Source organism: Netta rufina, assembly GCF_964035555.1.
Source record: "Netta rufina genome assembly, chromosome: 17".
NCBI classification, from domain to species: domain Eukaryota; kingdom Metazoa; phylum Chordata; class Aves; order Anseriformes; family Anatidae; genus Netta; species Netta rufina.
Genome location: NC_140141.1, coordinates 8,932,549 through 8,947,759, shown reverse-complemented (window position 1 = coordinate 8,947,759; position 15,211 = coordinate 8,932,549). Strand labels below are relative to the sequence as shown.

At 57.9% G+C, this 15,211-nt stretch overlaps 1 protein-coding gene across 1 annotated transcript in view; it reads left to right on the top strand.

Moving 5' to 3' along the window:
- The window catches only part of RBM19 (RNA binding motif protein 19), a 58,158-nt gene extending 43,324 nt beyond the window's left edge, over positions 1 to 14,834 (top strand). Inside the window, exons 23-25 of the mRNA XM_084297632.1 lie at positions 855 to 978; positions 7,329 to 7,453; positions 14,275 to 14,834. Coding sequence (XP_084153758.1) covers positions 855 to 978; positions 7,329 to 7,420 — 216 coding nt within the window. The 3' untranslated portion in view covers positions 7,421 to 7,453; positions 14,275 to 14,834. The remainder of the gene's footprint in view (positions 1 to 854; positions 979 to 7,328; positions 7,454 to 14,274) is intronic.
- Positions 14,835 to 15,211: the final 377 nt, after the last annotated feature.

Below are 15,211 nucleotides of genomic sequence, written 5' to 3'. Positions count from 1 at the left end.
CGGGCGAGCCTCGCGTGGAGACTTCTTCGAGACTTTTGTGTGCAGAGAAACCTCTCGCTTTCAGCATTGCCCCAAATCTGACGAGGCACTCCAACCAAAACCCAAAAAGCAGGCAGCAGGGATGATTAACTCGATGCGTTTCCCTTTGTTGTCAACAAAACCTTTGGAGAAGGCGCTCGTGCTGCTGCCCAAGCTCCTGCCCGCGGCGCTGGACACCCTCAGGACCTTCGTGGGACCAACTGGCCGTGGCTTCTCCAGCCTTGCCCTTACATCAGCACTGCTTCGGGGCCCTCCAGATGTGAGGACAGAGGGATGCTGTGTGCGGCCGTGTTTGTTCCACTGCTGCGAGTTTGCAGCCCTGATGTATTTCCTGAATCCTAGCTGAGGGTTTTCAAAGAGCGTCCTGCGCCCCTTTGCTCTGCCCCGTGCCCAGCCACATATCGCGATGTCTGGAGCACTTTGGGCCTCTGGGGATGAAAATATTTGACCTGAGGGTTTGTATGTTGGTGGGATGGGCCCGATCCTGCTCAGACCTGAATTCCCTTGGAAGCCTGTAGGAAATGAGGAGTGCATTGAGCTGCTCCACGGGCTGGCTCCCAGCCCGCTCCCCTGCGAGCAGCAGGAGTGACGACGGGCACTTGCTCTTCTGCGAGGCTGTGGGAGATAAATGATGGCATCACAGCCAGTGACGGAGATGGATCCTGCCCCGTCAGAGCCAAGTGCTCAGAGCAGAATGTCCTGTGGTGGCCTTTTAGATTCAGGGCAGAGGGAGGGACATCCTTGTTTTTTCCTCATGCAAGCCTGCTTTTCTTTTCTTTTTTTTTTTAATTTTTATTTTCCCTTTTAATCTGCAGAAAGCCTTCAACGCCCTGTGCCACAGCACGCATCTGTACGGCCGGAGGCTGGTCTTGGAGTGGGCAGACACGGAGGAGAGCACGGTGGAGGCCCTGAGACGGAAAACAGCCAACCATTTCCACGGTAACGTAGCAGCATCCTTCTGGCCCGGGCGACGCAGCTTGGCTGGCACCGGCCCATCTGGCACTCGCCTCCGCTCCACGCCGGCCCTTTCCCCGCCGCGCCAGGGCTGCCAGATGGATGCTGGAGCCCGGTGGTGCCAACGCAGGGGGTCTCGCCCAGCAGAGGCGGGCACGGCCCACCGAGGAGGCTGTGCTGGAGGAAATCTGCTGCAGGAGAGGAGCTGGAGGCGGCCGAGGGGGGAAGCAGGAGGGATGCAGGCAGGATGCTTTGTCTGACAGCTCTCCCTGTGCACGTGAGGCTGTTAACTCCCCGCGTGCTGGCAGCGCTGTGCCAGCTGAAAGGTTTTTGCTCTGCCTGCCTTGCGCCCTAGGGTGCTCCCGAGGTGGGGACAGGCTACGAGCGCCCTTGGTGGCACCGTGAGGCTGCCCAGCAAGGGCTGGGTCTAACAGACACCTGGGAGGGGAGGGGAGTCCCTCAGAGGATGGAAACCCGGTTAAAAAGGACAAATAATTTGACTGTGGGTTGAGATCCGGAGAGTGCCGTTTGGATCAGGTGCCCGAGAATGACAGCTCGGCAGATAGCAGCCCCGCGGGCTCCCATTGACAGCCATCGACAGGCACAAATGCATTGCTTGGCAAATATTTATGTAGGAAGGGCTCCCCTGGGCTGGAGGACTGAGCTGGAGATCGATGCTCTTCCTCCTGCATCCCCTGCAGCATCCCTTCCCCACCTCCCCTCTCCGTCGTGCCCGTGGCCGGGGGGTGGCAGGAGCAGCTCTGGGGTTGCTTTTTGCCACGTGCCGAGGTGGAAGAGCAGCGGGTTTTGCATATTCAGCGAGCCCAGCTCCAGCAGGACCCGGTGACATGATGGTGAAGTGGTGTGCGTGGTGCTGAGTCTTACGGGCGGGCAGGGAAAGAGGCGACTTGGCAGGGAAAGGGATGAGGGGAGGCGCGATGGGGCCAGGAGTGGAGCAAAAAGGGGCACGTGGTGAGCTGGAAATGCTGGGAGCTGCGGGCTGAGCTCCAGCACGGTGCTGAAAAGGAGAGCTGAAGGAGCACGGCAGCGTCCAGCCCTGTGAAATACCCCGCACGTAGCGCTGGGAGGCAGCGGGGCACTGCTGGGAGGGGATGGATGTGCCCCCCAGAAGCCAGCCCAGAGCGGGTGCACGTCCACAGCAGCGTGAATCTCCATCCTGGGGGATAGGGGAGCAGCTGTGATGCTCTGTGCACCCCTTTCCTACGGGGGAATCTCCTTTTTGCCCTTCTTCCTCTGCTCTGGGCTTGGTTTTGCTGTCAGTGCAGACTGGCAGCAGATGCTGGCTGTTCCTGGCGAGCTCTGCCGCCTACCCCAGGCTCAGCTCACCTCCTGATTTCTGTTTTCATCGCCCCGGCCCCCCTGCCTGGTGCCTTCCTGGCCGAGGCGGGGATGCGGAGCGCGGCAGGAGGAGGTTTCTTCGCCTCCCGGGAGGGCTGCAGCCTTGGAGGGAGCTGCGGTGGCTCCGGGGGCTGGGATGGAAAACGGGAGCGAGGTTATCGCCGCCCGTCTTCAGGGGCTGGAAATAGGATTGCAGACGGCAGGCAGCTCTGCTCTCCAACCCGTCTCAAGGGGAGAGAGAGAGAGAGAGAGAAAAATAATATCCAGTGCCTTCAGCCCTGCCTTGCACACACACTCACGTCTCCGCCGTGAAGCTGCTGGTGGCTAATCCCGGTGCTGAGCGGGATCTGCCAGCAGCAGATCTCCAGGACAAAGCCCCTGCGGGGTGAGCACGAGAGCTGCCTGGCACCAGCAGCGGGGCGCAGCCTCTCCCTGCGTGCCTGTGGGGATTTTCGTCCTTCAGGTGCCAGTCTGGGGAGTGCCCTGTCCGGATGGTGAGGCCGGTTGGTCTTGAGGGTTCCCCAAGTGGCGCTCGGTGGCCCCGAGGACAGGAGGGAGCCGTACCCTGCCCTGGTATTGCTGGGTGTGCAGGTGATAGGGGTAAAAACTGCAGCTGCCTCTTGCAGCCACCGTGGGGATGCTCCTTCACATCCCCGTGTCCTCCCCACCTTAGCTGGAGGCTGATCTTCCCGAGCAGAGCCCAGGGTGGGCATTATTACCAGCATTACCTCCCTGCCAGCCCTACCTGGGGAGCAGCACGTGCAGGCAGCTGCCCTCAAAAGGCAGAGCGCAGTGGCTGGGGTGAGCTTTGCCCCACCAACCAACTCACTTTGTTCCTTGCTTCGTGCCCCAAACATCTTGGTGGTGGTGAGCATTGCCATCCTGCCATTTTTTTCGCCCCTCTGCAAGCCTTTTGTGATCCTTTTGGACCTTTGGGCCTCCGATGCCACATCACAATGCTGCTGGGAGCTGCTGGCCTTGCTGCAGGGGTGTTGTGTGTTTCTATCATCACCTTGCCAGCAATACAGGGTGACGTGGGCTCTGCTGCTCCCACCCCTTTTTCCCAGTTATTCCACAGAAATTAAAGCCACCAGGAGCACCCCAAGGATCTTTCACCTCCAGAAGGGGTGAATCAGGACAAAGAGAGCTGATCTCCCCATCTCGCATCAGTCTCAGGACGCGTTTCTTCCAAGCTCTACACCCCTGCAAGTATTTCGGAAAGCTCCTCCTTTTCCTCCTTCCTTTTCCTTTTCCTCTGGGCCGTTTTGGTTTGCTGTGGGCGCAGCAGCGATGCGCAGGAGTTTCCAAAGTGAGGTTTGGCTTGAGCATGGAATGACCTCGCCTTGCTGCTCCTTGTTGTGTGGGCCTCGCTGCCAGTGCAGCAGATTCCTGCATCCCCAGCTGCGAAGGAGCAGGCTGACCTTTCAGGCTGGTGCCTCGAGCTGCAGCAGCCCAAATCCCCCACCCAGCATCTCCCCCGTCAGCCCTGTCATTTTTGGCTCAGCAACAACCCCCTTCCTGGGCTGCGAGAGGCAGAGCATCTTCCACATCCCGCTGCTGATTTCTCTTTGCTGCGATCCTGCACCTTATTTCTGGGCACCACTTCCCCAGATTCGGCTTCTCGGGTCTCGCTTTGCCGCCCTGCGTTAGGTCAGAGCGAGGTCTGGCTTCCGAAATCCTGCCTCGGTGCCGCCGTTTCTCCCAGCGATCAAGTCGCTTCAGAGCCATCTTCTCAATCAAATAGGTGCAGTGAAGTGGAGCGGGCCCCTTGCCCATTTTGTGGGGTTTTCAGGCCATTCTTCGTGCCTTTGTGGTGTTCCAGGAGGAAGCGAGGCCCCCGCTGCCAGCAGTGGGGTCGGTGATGCTGCTGGCTGGGATCCCACCGCCCGACCCCGACCGCTGTCTCCGAGCTCAGTAGCTAAGAGCTTAAATCTTTTTTTCTCATTCCTGAGCACACCTCCTCTTCAGCCTCCTGCAGGAGGGTCTTATATGGCGAGGGAAAACCCCGCTTGGATTCTTTGGGGTTTAATGGCACCCCACGATGCCTTGTTAATGCGGGAGCTGGTGCTGAGGGGTGGCTGCAGAGCCCACGAGGGTGGCAGGGAGGGCTGTGGATACAGGGACTTGTCTGCAGTGAGGTGGGGAGAGAAGCCCCAGGAAGGTTGGTCAGCTCTGGGGCTGCTGATCCAGCCCGTCCCACGGAGCAGGGACTGTGGCAAGCCCTGCATCGGGGTGGCTGCACCAATCCTGCCACCAGCAGCCTCTTTCCACCCTCATTTTATAGGACGCTGACCCCCAGGGACCATTGTGCCAATCCCCTCGGGACAGCAGGGCGCACAGGCACCCTAAAACCCTTCAAACCATGGAGAGGGACGGATCCCATCCGCGCCCTGCACGCGTTGCAACCTCTGGGCTCCCCTCCAGCCCCCCAGCACCCGCTCCCCACCCTCCTCCCTCCCCGTGCTCACCTACAACCCTCGGCACCGCACCAATCCCCCCTCTCCTTGCATTTTTTTTCCCCCCTTTTCCACCGCGCGACGGCCGCAGCTGCGGCCACGAGCTCCAGCCCGGGGAAACGTCGGCGAGGAGCGAGGCGGCGCCGCCTCTCTCCCGGGAGCCCGCGCTCCGTGCAGGGAAGGTACGTGCTCCCAATCCAGCTAAATTGCTATCGACTTGTGTTCTCTGCTCTCCGCAAACATTTCGCTCAGCCGTCACCAGCGGGGCTGGCGGTCTCCCGCCAGGGCTAACTTGGGAAGCCAGCTGTGCCGGGCCGTTTTTTCCTGCTCTTTCCCATCGATCAAAGAATTAAATTGACAGATGGGGAATTTTGCGCCGAGCGCAAGGAGGGAAAAAAAAAAAAAAAAAAAAGAAAAAAAAAAAGAAAGGGGAAGGGACGGCTTGGGTTTGTTCTCCGAGGGGTGGAGCGGGCGGTGAAACGGGGGGAGCCGCCTCTGGTTTGGGGTGGGAGAGGGCGAGGAAGAGGAGGGCAGTAAGGCAGGAGCGTGCACCATTTACAGGGTGAAAGGGAAGGGAACGGGAAAGGGAAAGGAGTGGAAGGGGCTTCCCCAACCCCACAACCTTTCCCCCGTTGCTCCTCCTTCGCCCCGGCCCCCCGAAGCGGCTCCTTTTTCCTTTCGGCTGCGCTCCCACCCTCACCTCCCATCCTTTTGGGCTCCCTTTGTGTTTCCTTTTTTTTTTTTCCCTTCCTTTTTTTTTTATTTTTTTTTTTTTTTACAGAGCATCTGTAACTAATGCAAACACATGCCATAGCCAGAGAGTAAAACCCTGCAGGATTAGCGTGGCATCCGCAACCCTGCCACGTTCTAATCCCGTGGTAATCCCCCTCCCGGCCCACCCCCGCCGGCTTTGGCTATTGTTTAAAGGAAGCAAATGGGATCGTTAGCGGGCAAACCTTAACCAGCTTGGAGCAGCAGAACGGAAGTCGAACCAATTCGCTTCCCCACCCTCCTGGGTTTTGTTGGATTTCGTTTTGTTTTCCTTTTCTCCTCCCCGTTAGGCAGGCGCCGGGTCGCTCTCGGGGCTCCCCGGTGCTGGGGAGGGGCACTGGGGTCGGGGTTTTCCCCATATTGCTTGTGGGTCCGATGGGTTCAGGTGCTGGGGTTGAGGGGATCCGTGGTCTCCTTGTTGGCTTGGGGTGGGTTTAGGGGTAGGAGCAGCTCTGATCCCAAATCTGGAGCCACCCAACCTCTTCCCATGTTTATGCTCTCCTAATAAACCTGTACAGTGTGCCTGGGATGTAATAGGGGCAGCCAACAGACCCTACAAGGGGCATTTGGGGTCTGGTGCGGAAGGGCTGCAGGTGGAGAAACAAACCCAGAGCTGCCCCGGATTTGGGGGATTCGCACCTAACCCTATTCACCTCCTAACCCTAAGCACGAGGACAGCCGGGGGAGCAGGAGCCTGGAGGGCAGAGTAAGGGGTAGGGTCGGCAGCGGGGTCTGCGCCTTCCTCCGGCCTCAACCGTCCCCATTTTTGTGTTTTTGGGGCATCTCAGCGGGGCAGAGCCGAGCACCTCGGGTCTGGGGGGTGGCAGCCGGCGCCCCCGTCCCCACAGCCCCCAGCGGGGAGCGAGGCCGAGGCGGGCTCTGGCGCTCTGTCAAGGAATTAATTGAAAAATAAAAATCATTAGATGGGAACTCCAGAAATGCAAAACTGTTCCGAGCTGGGGGGGGGGGGCGGGGGGGAGAGGCAGAGGAGGGGGATGTGAGCTTTTGTCAGGTTAATTTCTTCTGTATTGATGTTTTGTGACATTTACTTGTTGTTTATCTCCCGCAGCAGCTGTAATACTAAAAGAAAATGCACAGCTTGTTCCATTTATTTATTTTACACCTTTTCTTCAGTCCTATGGTATGTTTGTTTGTTTGAGAAACCCAGCGAGGCTTTTGATGTCTGAAAGCAGGATTTAAACAGCTGTTCTCCATGTGCTTCTCGCGAGCCAGAGCCGCTGGCTGGGGAGCGCGGGGGGAGCGGGGGCTGCGCGGCGGCTCCTGCCGTGCCGCGGGGGCATTTCGTGCCCGGCGGAGACAAGGCAGTCCCCGGCCTCCCCAGCACAGGGGACAAATGGTTTTGGCACCACGGGGGCTGGAAGCCCCCCGGGGAGGTTTGGGACCCGCTGTGGTGTTGGTGGTGGGGTGCGGAGAGGAGGTGTCCCTTCCCTGGGGAAGGGTGTGCGTGGCGGTGTCCGTGTGTCCGCGTCCTGCCGTGCGTCTGGGGGGGCTCCTGCGAGCGCTCTCGGGTGTGGGGTGGGTGATTTGGGCTCCCTGGGAAGGGTTTTGGCGTCGCTGGCCTCCAGAAAAGGCTTTGGAGGAAAGGGATGGGGATTTACTCCGTGGTAAACTCCAGGGGCAGCTGGGGAGATGGAAATGGCAGCACTGGGGGATGAGGAGGGCTGGAGCTGGTGGCGGTCGTGCGTGGGCCTGGCTTGTGATCCTTGCCTTTCTTTTTCCTCTCCCCAGGTTCCGTGAAGAAGAGGAAACGCTCAGAGGTTTTGGGTGAAATCCTGGAGCAGCTGGAAGAGGAGGAGAGCAACAAAGACGAGGCCATCTAGCCCATGTTCGGCAGCTGCCTGCCATCCGCCGAGGTGGGTACGGGGCACAGCTGGCCCTGCGGGGCAAAACACCTTGGTTGGAGGTGCCAGGAGGAGGAGAAGGCTCCTGGGAGCATCCAGGGATGTGCTTGTGGGGCACAGCTCAGATCTGTGCTCAGTTCAGGCTCCAAGTGAGAGCACACGCTCACATTTCAGTGCACTGCGCACCGTGTTGGCATTCCCTCGAGGGCTGGCGAGGTGCGAGTGGTCCCTCGCCCTGCGTGGGGCAGAGCAGGGGGGCTGCTCCTCCTTGGCTCACCACCTGAGATGGGCACAGGGCAAAAACAGCCAAAACAGTTCCCCCACCTCCTTTTGAGACCCCTGGGCAGATCCTGCTGGGGTCAGGAGGGTCGGCAGGGCTCCGTTTTCAGGGTGCTGCTCAGGCCGGGTGCCGAACGCATGGCGGTGACTGGGGCCTCGGGGCTGTCCCCGTGCCAGCACCCTGTGCTCGCCCACGTGTGCCTGCGTGCGTGCTGCACATCAGTGCTGCCGAGGCTGTTTTCCTCCCGGCACTGTCTGCCTGTTGCTGCGAGGCGGTACCAATCCTCCTAGCAGTGGGATGCTCATCACCTCGCCTATTACCGGCCTTTGATAAACCCCCGGCACCGCTGGCTCCTGACTAGCAAGCGCTTCTGGGCCCGGAGCCGACCAATAACCCTGCTAATGCGTCCTCCTGCCTTGTGCCGTGGGCACGGGCACAGCACCGGGGCCCTCCCGAGGAAAGGGAAGGTGCTTGCGTGACCGCGGGAGCAATCCGAGCTGGGTTAAATAACTGCCTGCCTCACGCGGCGAGTCCGGGGTCTGGAGATAACATTTGCTCCCGTGGAACAGCTCTGATTTAAGGATGCCTCCGCGTGGCCGTGCTGCCAGCACCTTCAAGAGACGCCAGGAGGAGGAAGGAGGGGATGGAGCAGCACCAGCACTGCTTGGAGGCACGGCGAGCCCGGCCTTTTGGGCACCTCCTGCCTGCCCTGCTCTCCCCCGGCCGCTTGCCACAGCTTTGGGATGGTGTCTGCAAACATCCCCCAGCTGGGCTCCTGGAGCTGGTGCTCCCTGCTTGAGTGCTCTGCTGCTTTCCAGCCCCAAAACGCCCCTTTCTAACCCCAAACACCTCCCCTTTTCAGGGGAAACTGAGGCACGCGTGGTGGAGCAGTGTTGGGAAAGGGGCTGTCGGCTGAAATAGCCACACGCCTAACATGGAGTGAGGGAATCTTGGGGTTTGTTTGGTTTTTTGCCTTTTTTTTTTGCCCAGTGTTCCTGGTGGGGGTCCTGGGGTGGCACCAGAGGGGCGCAAAGCCTCGGGGTGAGTCTGTGATCAGCTCAGAGCAGGGGGCTCTGCATCTTGGGACAAGAATCAGGTCAGCTGATGGGGACGGATGGGAGGTGCGTCGCACCACCAGCAAACCATCCCATGATCCATGGGAAAAAACACTTCGAGCTAAAAGAAAAAAACAAATTTATATATATATATCGATGGGTACAAGGGCAGGGGAGCAGGATCAGACAGCAAGGTGGCTCAGCACCCTGCAGGAGGGAGGAACAAACGTGCCCAGCTGGCCCCGGCTGCCCCGAGGATGGAGGAGCCGAGCAGGTCCCTTCCTACGTGTGTCCCCCAGCCCTCGATTAAAGCAGAGCTTTGCAGGGTTGCAGGTTGGGGTTGGATTTTCCCAGTGTTGTGTTATTTTTTTAATTTTTTTTTTCCTCTTTTTCCTCCCCTCATTGTCTTTTGTGGCGGGGCAGGTTTCTTGCTGAGCGTCTCTGAGGTCTGCAGCAGCGCCGAAAAGGATTAGCGCAAGCAGAGCATGTAGGCTTTAGAGAACAGAGCAGAGTTTGGTTTCAACATCTAATTCAATTTGTTCTGCCGAGATTGAAATATGAAATGGTTGCCAGTCAAACGTGCGGGGGGGGGGGAGGAGGGAGGAGAGGAGAGAGAGAGAGGGAGCCTTCTCAAATTTAAATTTTAATGAAAATTAATTTAACCCTTTGATGCGTCGTCCAACGCCTTAATGCCGTGGCTGGGCTCGGGCTGGAGGACGTCCACGAGGGGCTTTCTCCGCACCTTCAAACGTAATGAAGATTTCCTTCCTCCCTTAATGATACTTATCTCGCCGAGCAGTTTGACATTGGTTAATTTTTCAGGCAATTTGGTATCGAGGAAATCTGTTTGATGTGTGCGGGGGGGTGGGGGCTGTGTATGTGTGTACAGATATCTGCCCGCACGTTCATTATGGAAGTGCTGATGGCAGCGCCGGAGAGCGGCTGGAGTTAATTCCTGCTCCGCGAGCAGAGCCTCGGCTCCTTTGTTACGTGGGAAGAATCCCACGTCCCGCACCCCAAAATTACTGCGGGTTTAACGGGAATTTTCCGAGAACGAGCGTCTAGCTGCTAATTAACTTGAATTAAACCAGAAGCCTAAGTAGGTCTGCGCAGAACTCATCACTCCCCGCTGCTTTTTTTTTTTTCTTTTTGGGATCCGCAACGATCCTAACAATAAAATAATGCAAACTCTGTAACTGTCCACATAGTTATGGGAAATGGTCTCCCCCTGGTCCTTAGATCGTTTGGAACTGGACGAGGATGCCGTTCAAAGGCAGCCTGTTTGCTGAATCGCAGGGCTTTGATGGAAAACCAGCTTTTCTTTGGTGCTGCCTGCTGGCAGAGGCCTCGAGGAGCTGTCAGCTCCCTGCAGAGAACCCCAAAGGGGCTGCGTGCTGCTTGTCCCCGCTCCCACAAGGACACGGGAGCCCCGTGCCCGCATCCAGCTGGTTTCCTTCCTGCCTCCAGCTCTCCTCCTCTCCTCAGTCCTGCACCACCTTTGCAAAAAACCTTCCCCAAAGGCTGGCAGACGGAGCGGGGCTCCAGGACTCGTCGCAGGAGGACAAGCAGCACGTCTCCCCGCCGCACGTCTCCCAGCTGGGCTCTCCTGCGCCCTGCTTGCTGCCGGCTCCGTCGCGAGCCCCTCTCACTGTGTGCTGGCACGGCAGCAGCGACGCTCCCAGCTCGGCTGCCTGCTCGCCCGGCGCGCTGTCTGCCTTGGCTTGCTGAGCAAAACGTGGCAGGGAGCACACGGTAAAGGTTTGGGCTCTACAAAACCCATTTCGGCTGCTGCTCCCTCAGCAGAAGCAGTGCTGGGGCGGAGACCTCCCCGCGCTGCCTCGGTTTCCCCACTGCAGGGCTCCAGCTGCAGGCAGCTCCCCGCTCTGCGTGCAGGTGTGCTGCAAACTTTGCTACGTGGCAGCCAGGGCTTTGCTTTTGTTCAGCCCCTGATTTTCCTGCCTCCTTCCGTGGGTGACTGCAAACCTCTTTTCCCCTTCCTGCAGCCGGCACTCAAATATTTGCGCCGTGCCTACGGGCTCTGCCACCACCCGGGTGACTCCTGGTGCCTGGCCCCCGTTGGAGGGGACAGCAGCAAGCTCAAATTGCCGTGGGGATGCTTCTCGTGGATGCTGCTGGGGATTTGGGGAGCGTGGATTTCTCTCCTTAACATTAAGCACATCTGCACCTTGTCCTGGGTCTCGCTGCTCCTTCCCCGGTTCCGTGTTCCCGAACAAGTCAGTGCCAAAAAAAAAACAAGGGGGCAGCGAGGAGCCCTGCCCAGCTCTCCTTCCTCCGGAGCTCGATGCTGCGTGACACGGACACGCTGCCTCCTGTTTTCCCTAAATATATGCATTTGAGAGGGAGAGAAATCGCATGGCAGGGCTTGAGATTTCAGACTTATCCATTCATGAATAATAATCAGGCTCAGTAATTCACAGTAAATGGGTATCCAAATTGGCTAATAAGGGAGGCTTTCACCCCAAACTGGAGCTAGGGAGAGAGGCAGAGAGAATATCAACAAACGTTGGCTGAGGCATATGTGTGCACGATGTGACCGGAATCGGTGAGATATGCAAAGCAGCCGGCGCAGGAGCGAGAGGCTCCGGCAGCGGGGTGCGGGAGCAGCCAGGAGAGGGACGGCCCAGGGCACCCCAAATCCCCTAAAGCTGGCTCTTGGTGGCCAGTGTCACCCCGTGGGACAGGTGGCACCCTGGTGTTATGCAGGAGCACAGTCCTGCAGAGACCACAGCGTGCCACGGCGCGTAATTTGTGCCATTTAATTAGGATCAGGGCGCAATTAGGATCAGGGCGCAATTAGGATCAGGGCGCAATTAGGATCGGAGCACTCCTGTAGGCTCAGGACCTTGCTGGTTCATTTTCTCCTCTGCAGCCTCTTGCCGTGGGCAGGCTTTGCCTCCCACCCTGCTGCTGGACCCGGGGCTCTCAGAGAACGGGGTCAGTCCCTTCTCCCACCCACACTGGGGCACGTGGGGAGCTCCGGGCTTTCCCGAGGGCTGCTTCGGGACTGGAGCAAAAGCAGCCACCAACTTCCAGCAAGGTGGGTTTCAAACCTTTGCCTTTTTGCAGAGAGGTGCCTGGCTGCTGCCCGGAGTGAGGAGAAGCATGCTCGTGAGCATCCCCAAATGTGTGAGATCCTTCTCCAAAGGTGGCTGAAGCACTCGCCAGCCCTCTTGTGCAGCAGGGTGCCAGCTCCAGGGTGGTGCCACTGCTTTTTGGCCTTTTTGTCATCGTTGCCACACACATTTGGGATCTGCTCCACCTCCAGCAGCGCTGGACAGGGAAGAGTCCCCTGTCCTCGCTCATCCAGCACGGTCAGTTGAGGTGGGGGTTAGGTTTCCTATAAAGCATCAGCGCTTTATAGGAAAAACCTGCGCTGGGTTTTATGGCTCCTGGTGCTGAGAAGGAAGGGAACCACTGACAAAGAAAGAAAACAGAGAAATCGTGGCATTAAGATGGAGAAAGAATATTGAGAAGCACCTCTGCAGCTCTCTGGGTGCCTCGGTCCATAATTAGTGCTATTTAAGTCCGCATAATAGAGTCTCGAAACCCAGCCGCTGCCTGGTTAGGGGCAGGATGCCCCTCCAAGGCCCGGCTGCTGGCAGGCAACGTTTTGCAGCTGCTAAATGACTTTTTAAATTGAGGAGAAACCCACAGCCACTTTTACAGGCCCCTCAGCTCGCTTATATAGGGCAGCAGGATGGCTGGAGAGCAGCGCGCTGCCGCGTGGCTGAGTTACCAGGTACTGTGATCCCAGCAAGGAACGGTGACGGACTCGAACCAAACCACAGAAACTCTTCCCAAAGGCAATTTTCCCCCTTGCCACCTCTGCCGTGCCCCTCCCTGCATCCCTCTGTCCCTTTCCTCCAGCTTAAACCTTTCTTTGTGGTCCGAAACCAGAGGTGGGATTCTGCAGGTGGAACGAGGACATCCTCATAAGCCACGGGACATGGAGAGGCATTTGTGCTCTTGCCTCTCCGGCGACCCAAACCCCAGTGCCCTGGCTCTCTCGGGGGAGTTTTTGGAGCTGGTGGACCCTGGCCTCAATCAGCATCACGGGACAGCCCCAAGGCCGTCTCCCACCAGGCATCAGGCTGGGAATTCCCTGCTGAGCAGCTTTGCAGAGGCTCCACGTGCTGGGATGATGCCAGGGCTGATCCTGGGCTTGGCCAGGTTTTTGGGGCAGGTAGGGTGCTGTGCCTGGGAGACGGTGCCCTGTTTTGGGGCAGTTTGCTCCCAAAGAGCCTCCAGGCAATCTCAGCCAGTCCTTGGCAGCCCAAAATGGCTGGGGCAGCCACCACAGCGGTATCAGGGCTCACGTGGGTTGAGCCAAAATCCCCCTACAAGGGCAGGGGACGGCCCCGTGGGATCGGCCATGTGGAGCCTTCACCCACGGTCAGGGCAGCGAGTTCTGGTGGCACCTTGGGCAGAACTCACTTTTGCATTTTGTGGCCCGGTTTCTAACCAACGGAGTGGAAAACCCGTTAATTTCTCCTCTCCCTGGGGCTCCAGGCAGCTCGGTCCGTAGCCGGTCCTGGTCCCCAGAACGGGAGCAGCCAGGTTTGGGACAACCCCGCTGATGTCCGAATTAATTAACCCAGCTGGTTTGGGCAGACAACGGGGTGGCAGGAAGGCAGAGCCCATCCTATGGGCAATTTTTGAAACATGGCAGCAGGACTGACGAAAAACACCCACTTCTCAAATCCTTTTTGCATCCCCCAGCAGGATGGCCGGGACGGATTCGCCGGCGCTTGGCGGCCAAAAACCAGGGCAGGCGCTGCTCCTCCTAGAAACTGACCCAAAAAACGAAAAGTGGGAAGTTTTTCTGGGGGAAAATAAATATATATAGCCTCTGTGTTTCCGCTGCTGTGCCTCGAGTCCCTCGCAAGAGGCTGCGAGGCGCGGGGCGGCTGCAGGCAGGGGCGTTGGGCTTCGTTAGGATGCAGCCCTTAGATCCCCGCTCTCCCTCTGATGGCTGAGTGTGATTGACACTTACAAATTACCCAGCCAAAAGTGTCGAGTCTTTGACCCCTGAGTAACATCTTTGGCAAGCCTGAGATTTGCCAGCATTTTGTCATCTAATTACTACAAATCCCTTGAAAATTCGCTGCCTGGTGAATTTTTAATGCGGGACAATTTCAATGTGATGCAGCGCCCAGATGGGCACGCGCGCGTGCTCCTTCCGTCTGCCCCCCCCTTGCCTCTCCTCATTCCCTTTCTTCTTTCTCTCCTTTATTTTTCCAGCTCCCTCCCCCAGCCTTTTTTCTTACCTTCCTCAGCCCGGCAGCATCAGCACGTGTGGCTCCTGCCCTCCCTGGGCTCTGCGTTCCCCCAGGGGACCGGGTTGGGCGCCTGCATCCCCCCCAAACTCTCCCATCCCTGTCCCCATCCGTGTAAATCAAACTCGAGCTGCGGTCTCTGTCTCGCCAGGGGTGACGGGTAGCTGCTGCACGCCATTCATTTTATTTCCCTCTTCTCAGGGCACTCGCTGATGGATGGAGAGGGAGAAAACCGCTGGATTTTCGGCGGCGAGCACACCTGTTGCCAGCTGAGTCTGCTCATCCCACGAAGCAGAGGGCTGGTTTTAGCACTCAGCCTTTTAAACAGACCCTGAATTCGGAGCGGGAGGACGAGCTTGTGCCCCAGGATCTCCTCTGAAACCAGCAGCAGGTACGGGGCAGCAGCGTGACCCTCCCAAAGCAGCACATTTTTTGGCACAGCGCCCCGGGGACGCGGACGTTTGGCGCAAGGTCCCCCGCCGACCCTAAAGACTGCGGCAGAATTTACTCTTAATCTTCGAATCAAATCGCGATTTGTACATTAAAAGCCACGCGTATATTTTTAAAGAGTTTTCCAAAACTGACCGAAGCTGGGGTTTGTTTGGATTTGGTTTTGAATCCGCGCTCCCCACAGCCTGGCGGTTATTTCAGCCCGATAGGGAGATAAGCATATTTTAGGAGCGAGGCCTGGGGTTTGCCGCATTCAGCTTTGTGCCTGTGTCATTTCTGTCCCTGCTCTTAGGCAATTGCCTCCCGTCTCTCCCTGCCTTGCTTTCAAAGGGAAAGAGGCTTTGCTTTTCAACCAGGGTACCGCTTTACATATGTACGCAGCTGATAAAGTATTTTCACTTCGCCCCTTTCCCCTCTGGGAATCGCTGTCTTACGGCAAAACTGTTTTGTCTGACAAGGACTGCAACAGATTACACGTGTTGGCTGCAAACACTGGGCCTTTTTTTTTTTTTTTTTTTTTCTTTTTGAGAACCGCATACCTTAAAAAAAAAAAATCCCTACAAAACCTCCCGGTCTCTCCAGTGCCACAGTGAGCTCTGCCTTCTGCCTGGTCTCCCCAAGAGCGAGGTACGAGCCTGGCATCCCGCGACTGGTGGCATAGCAGCACCTCTCCAGGACATGTCCTGGT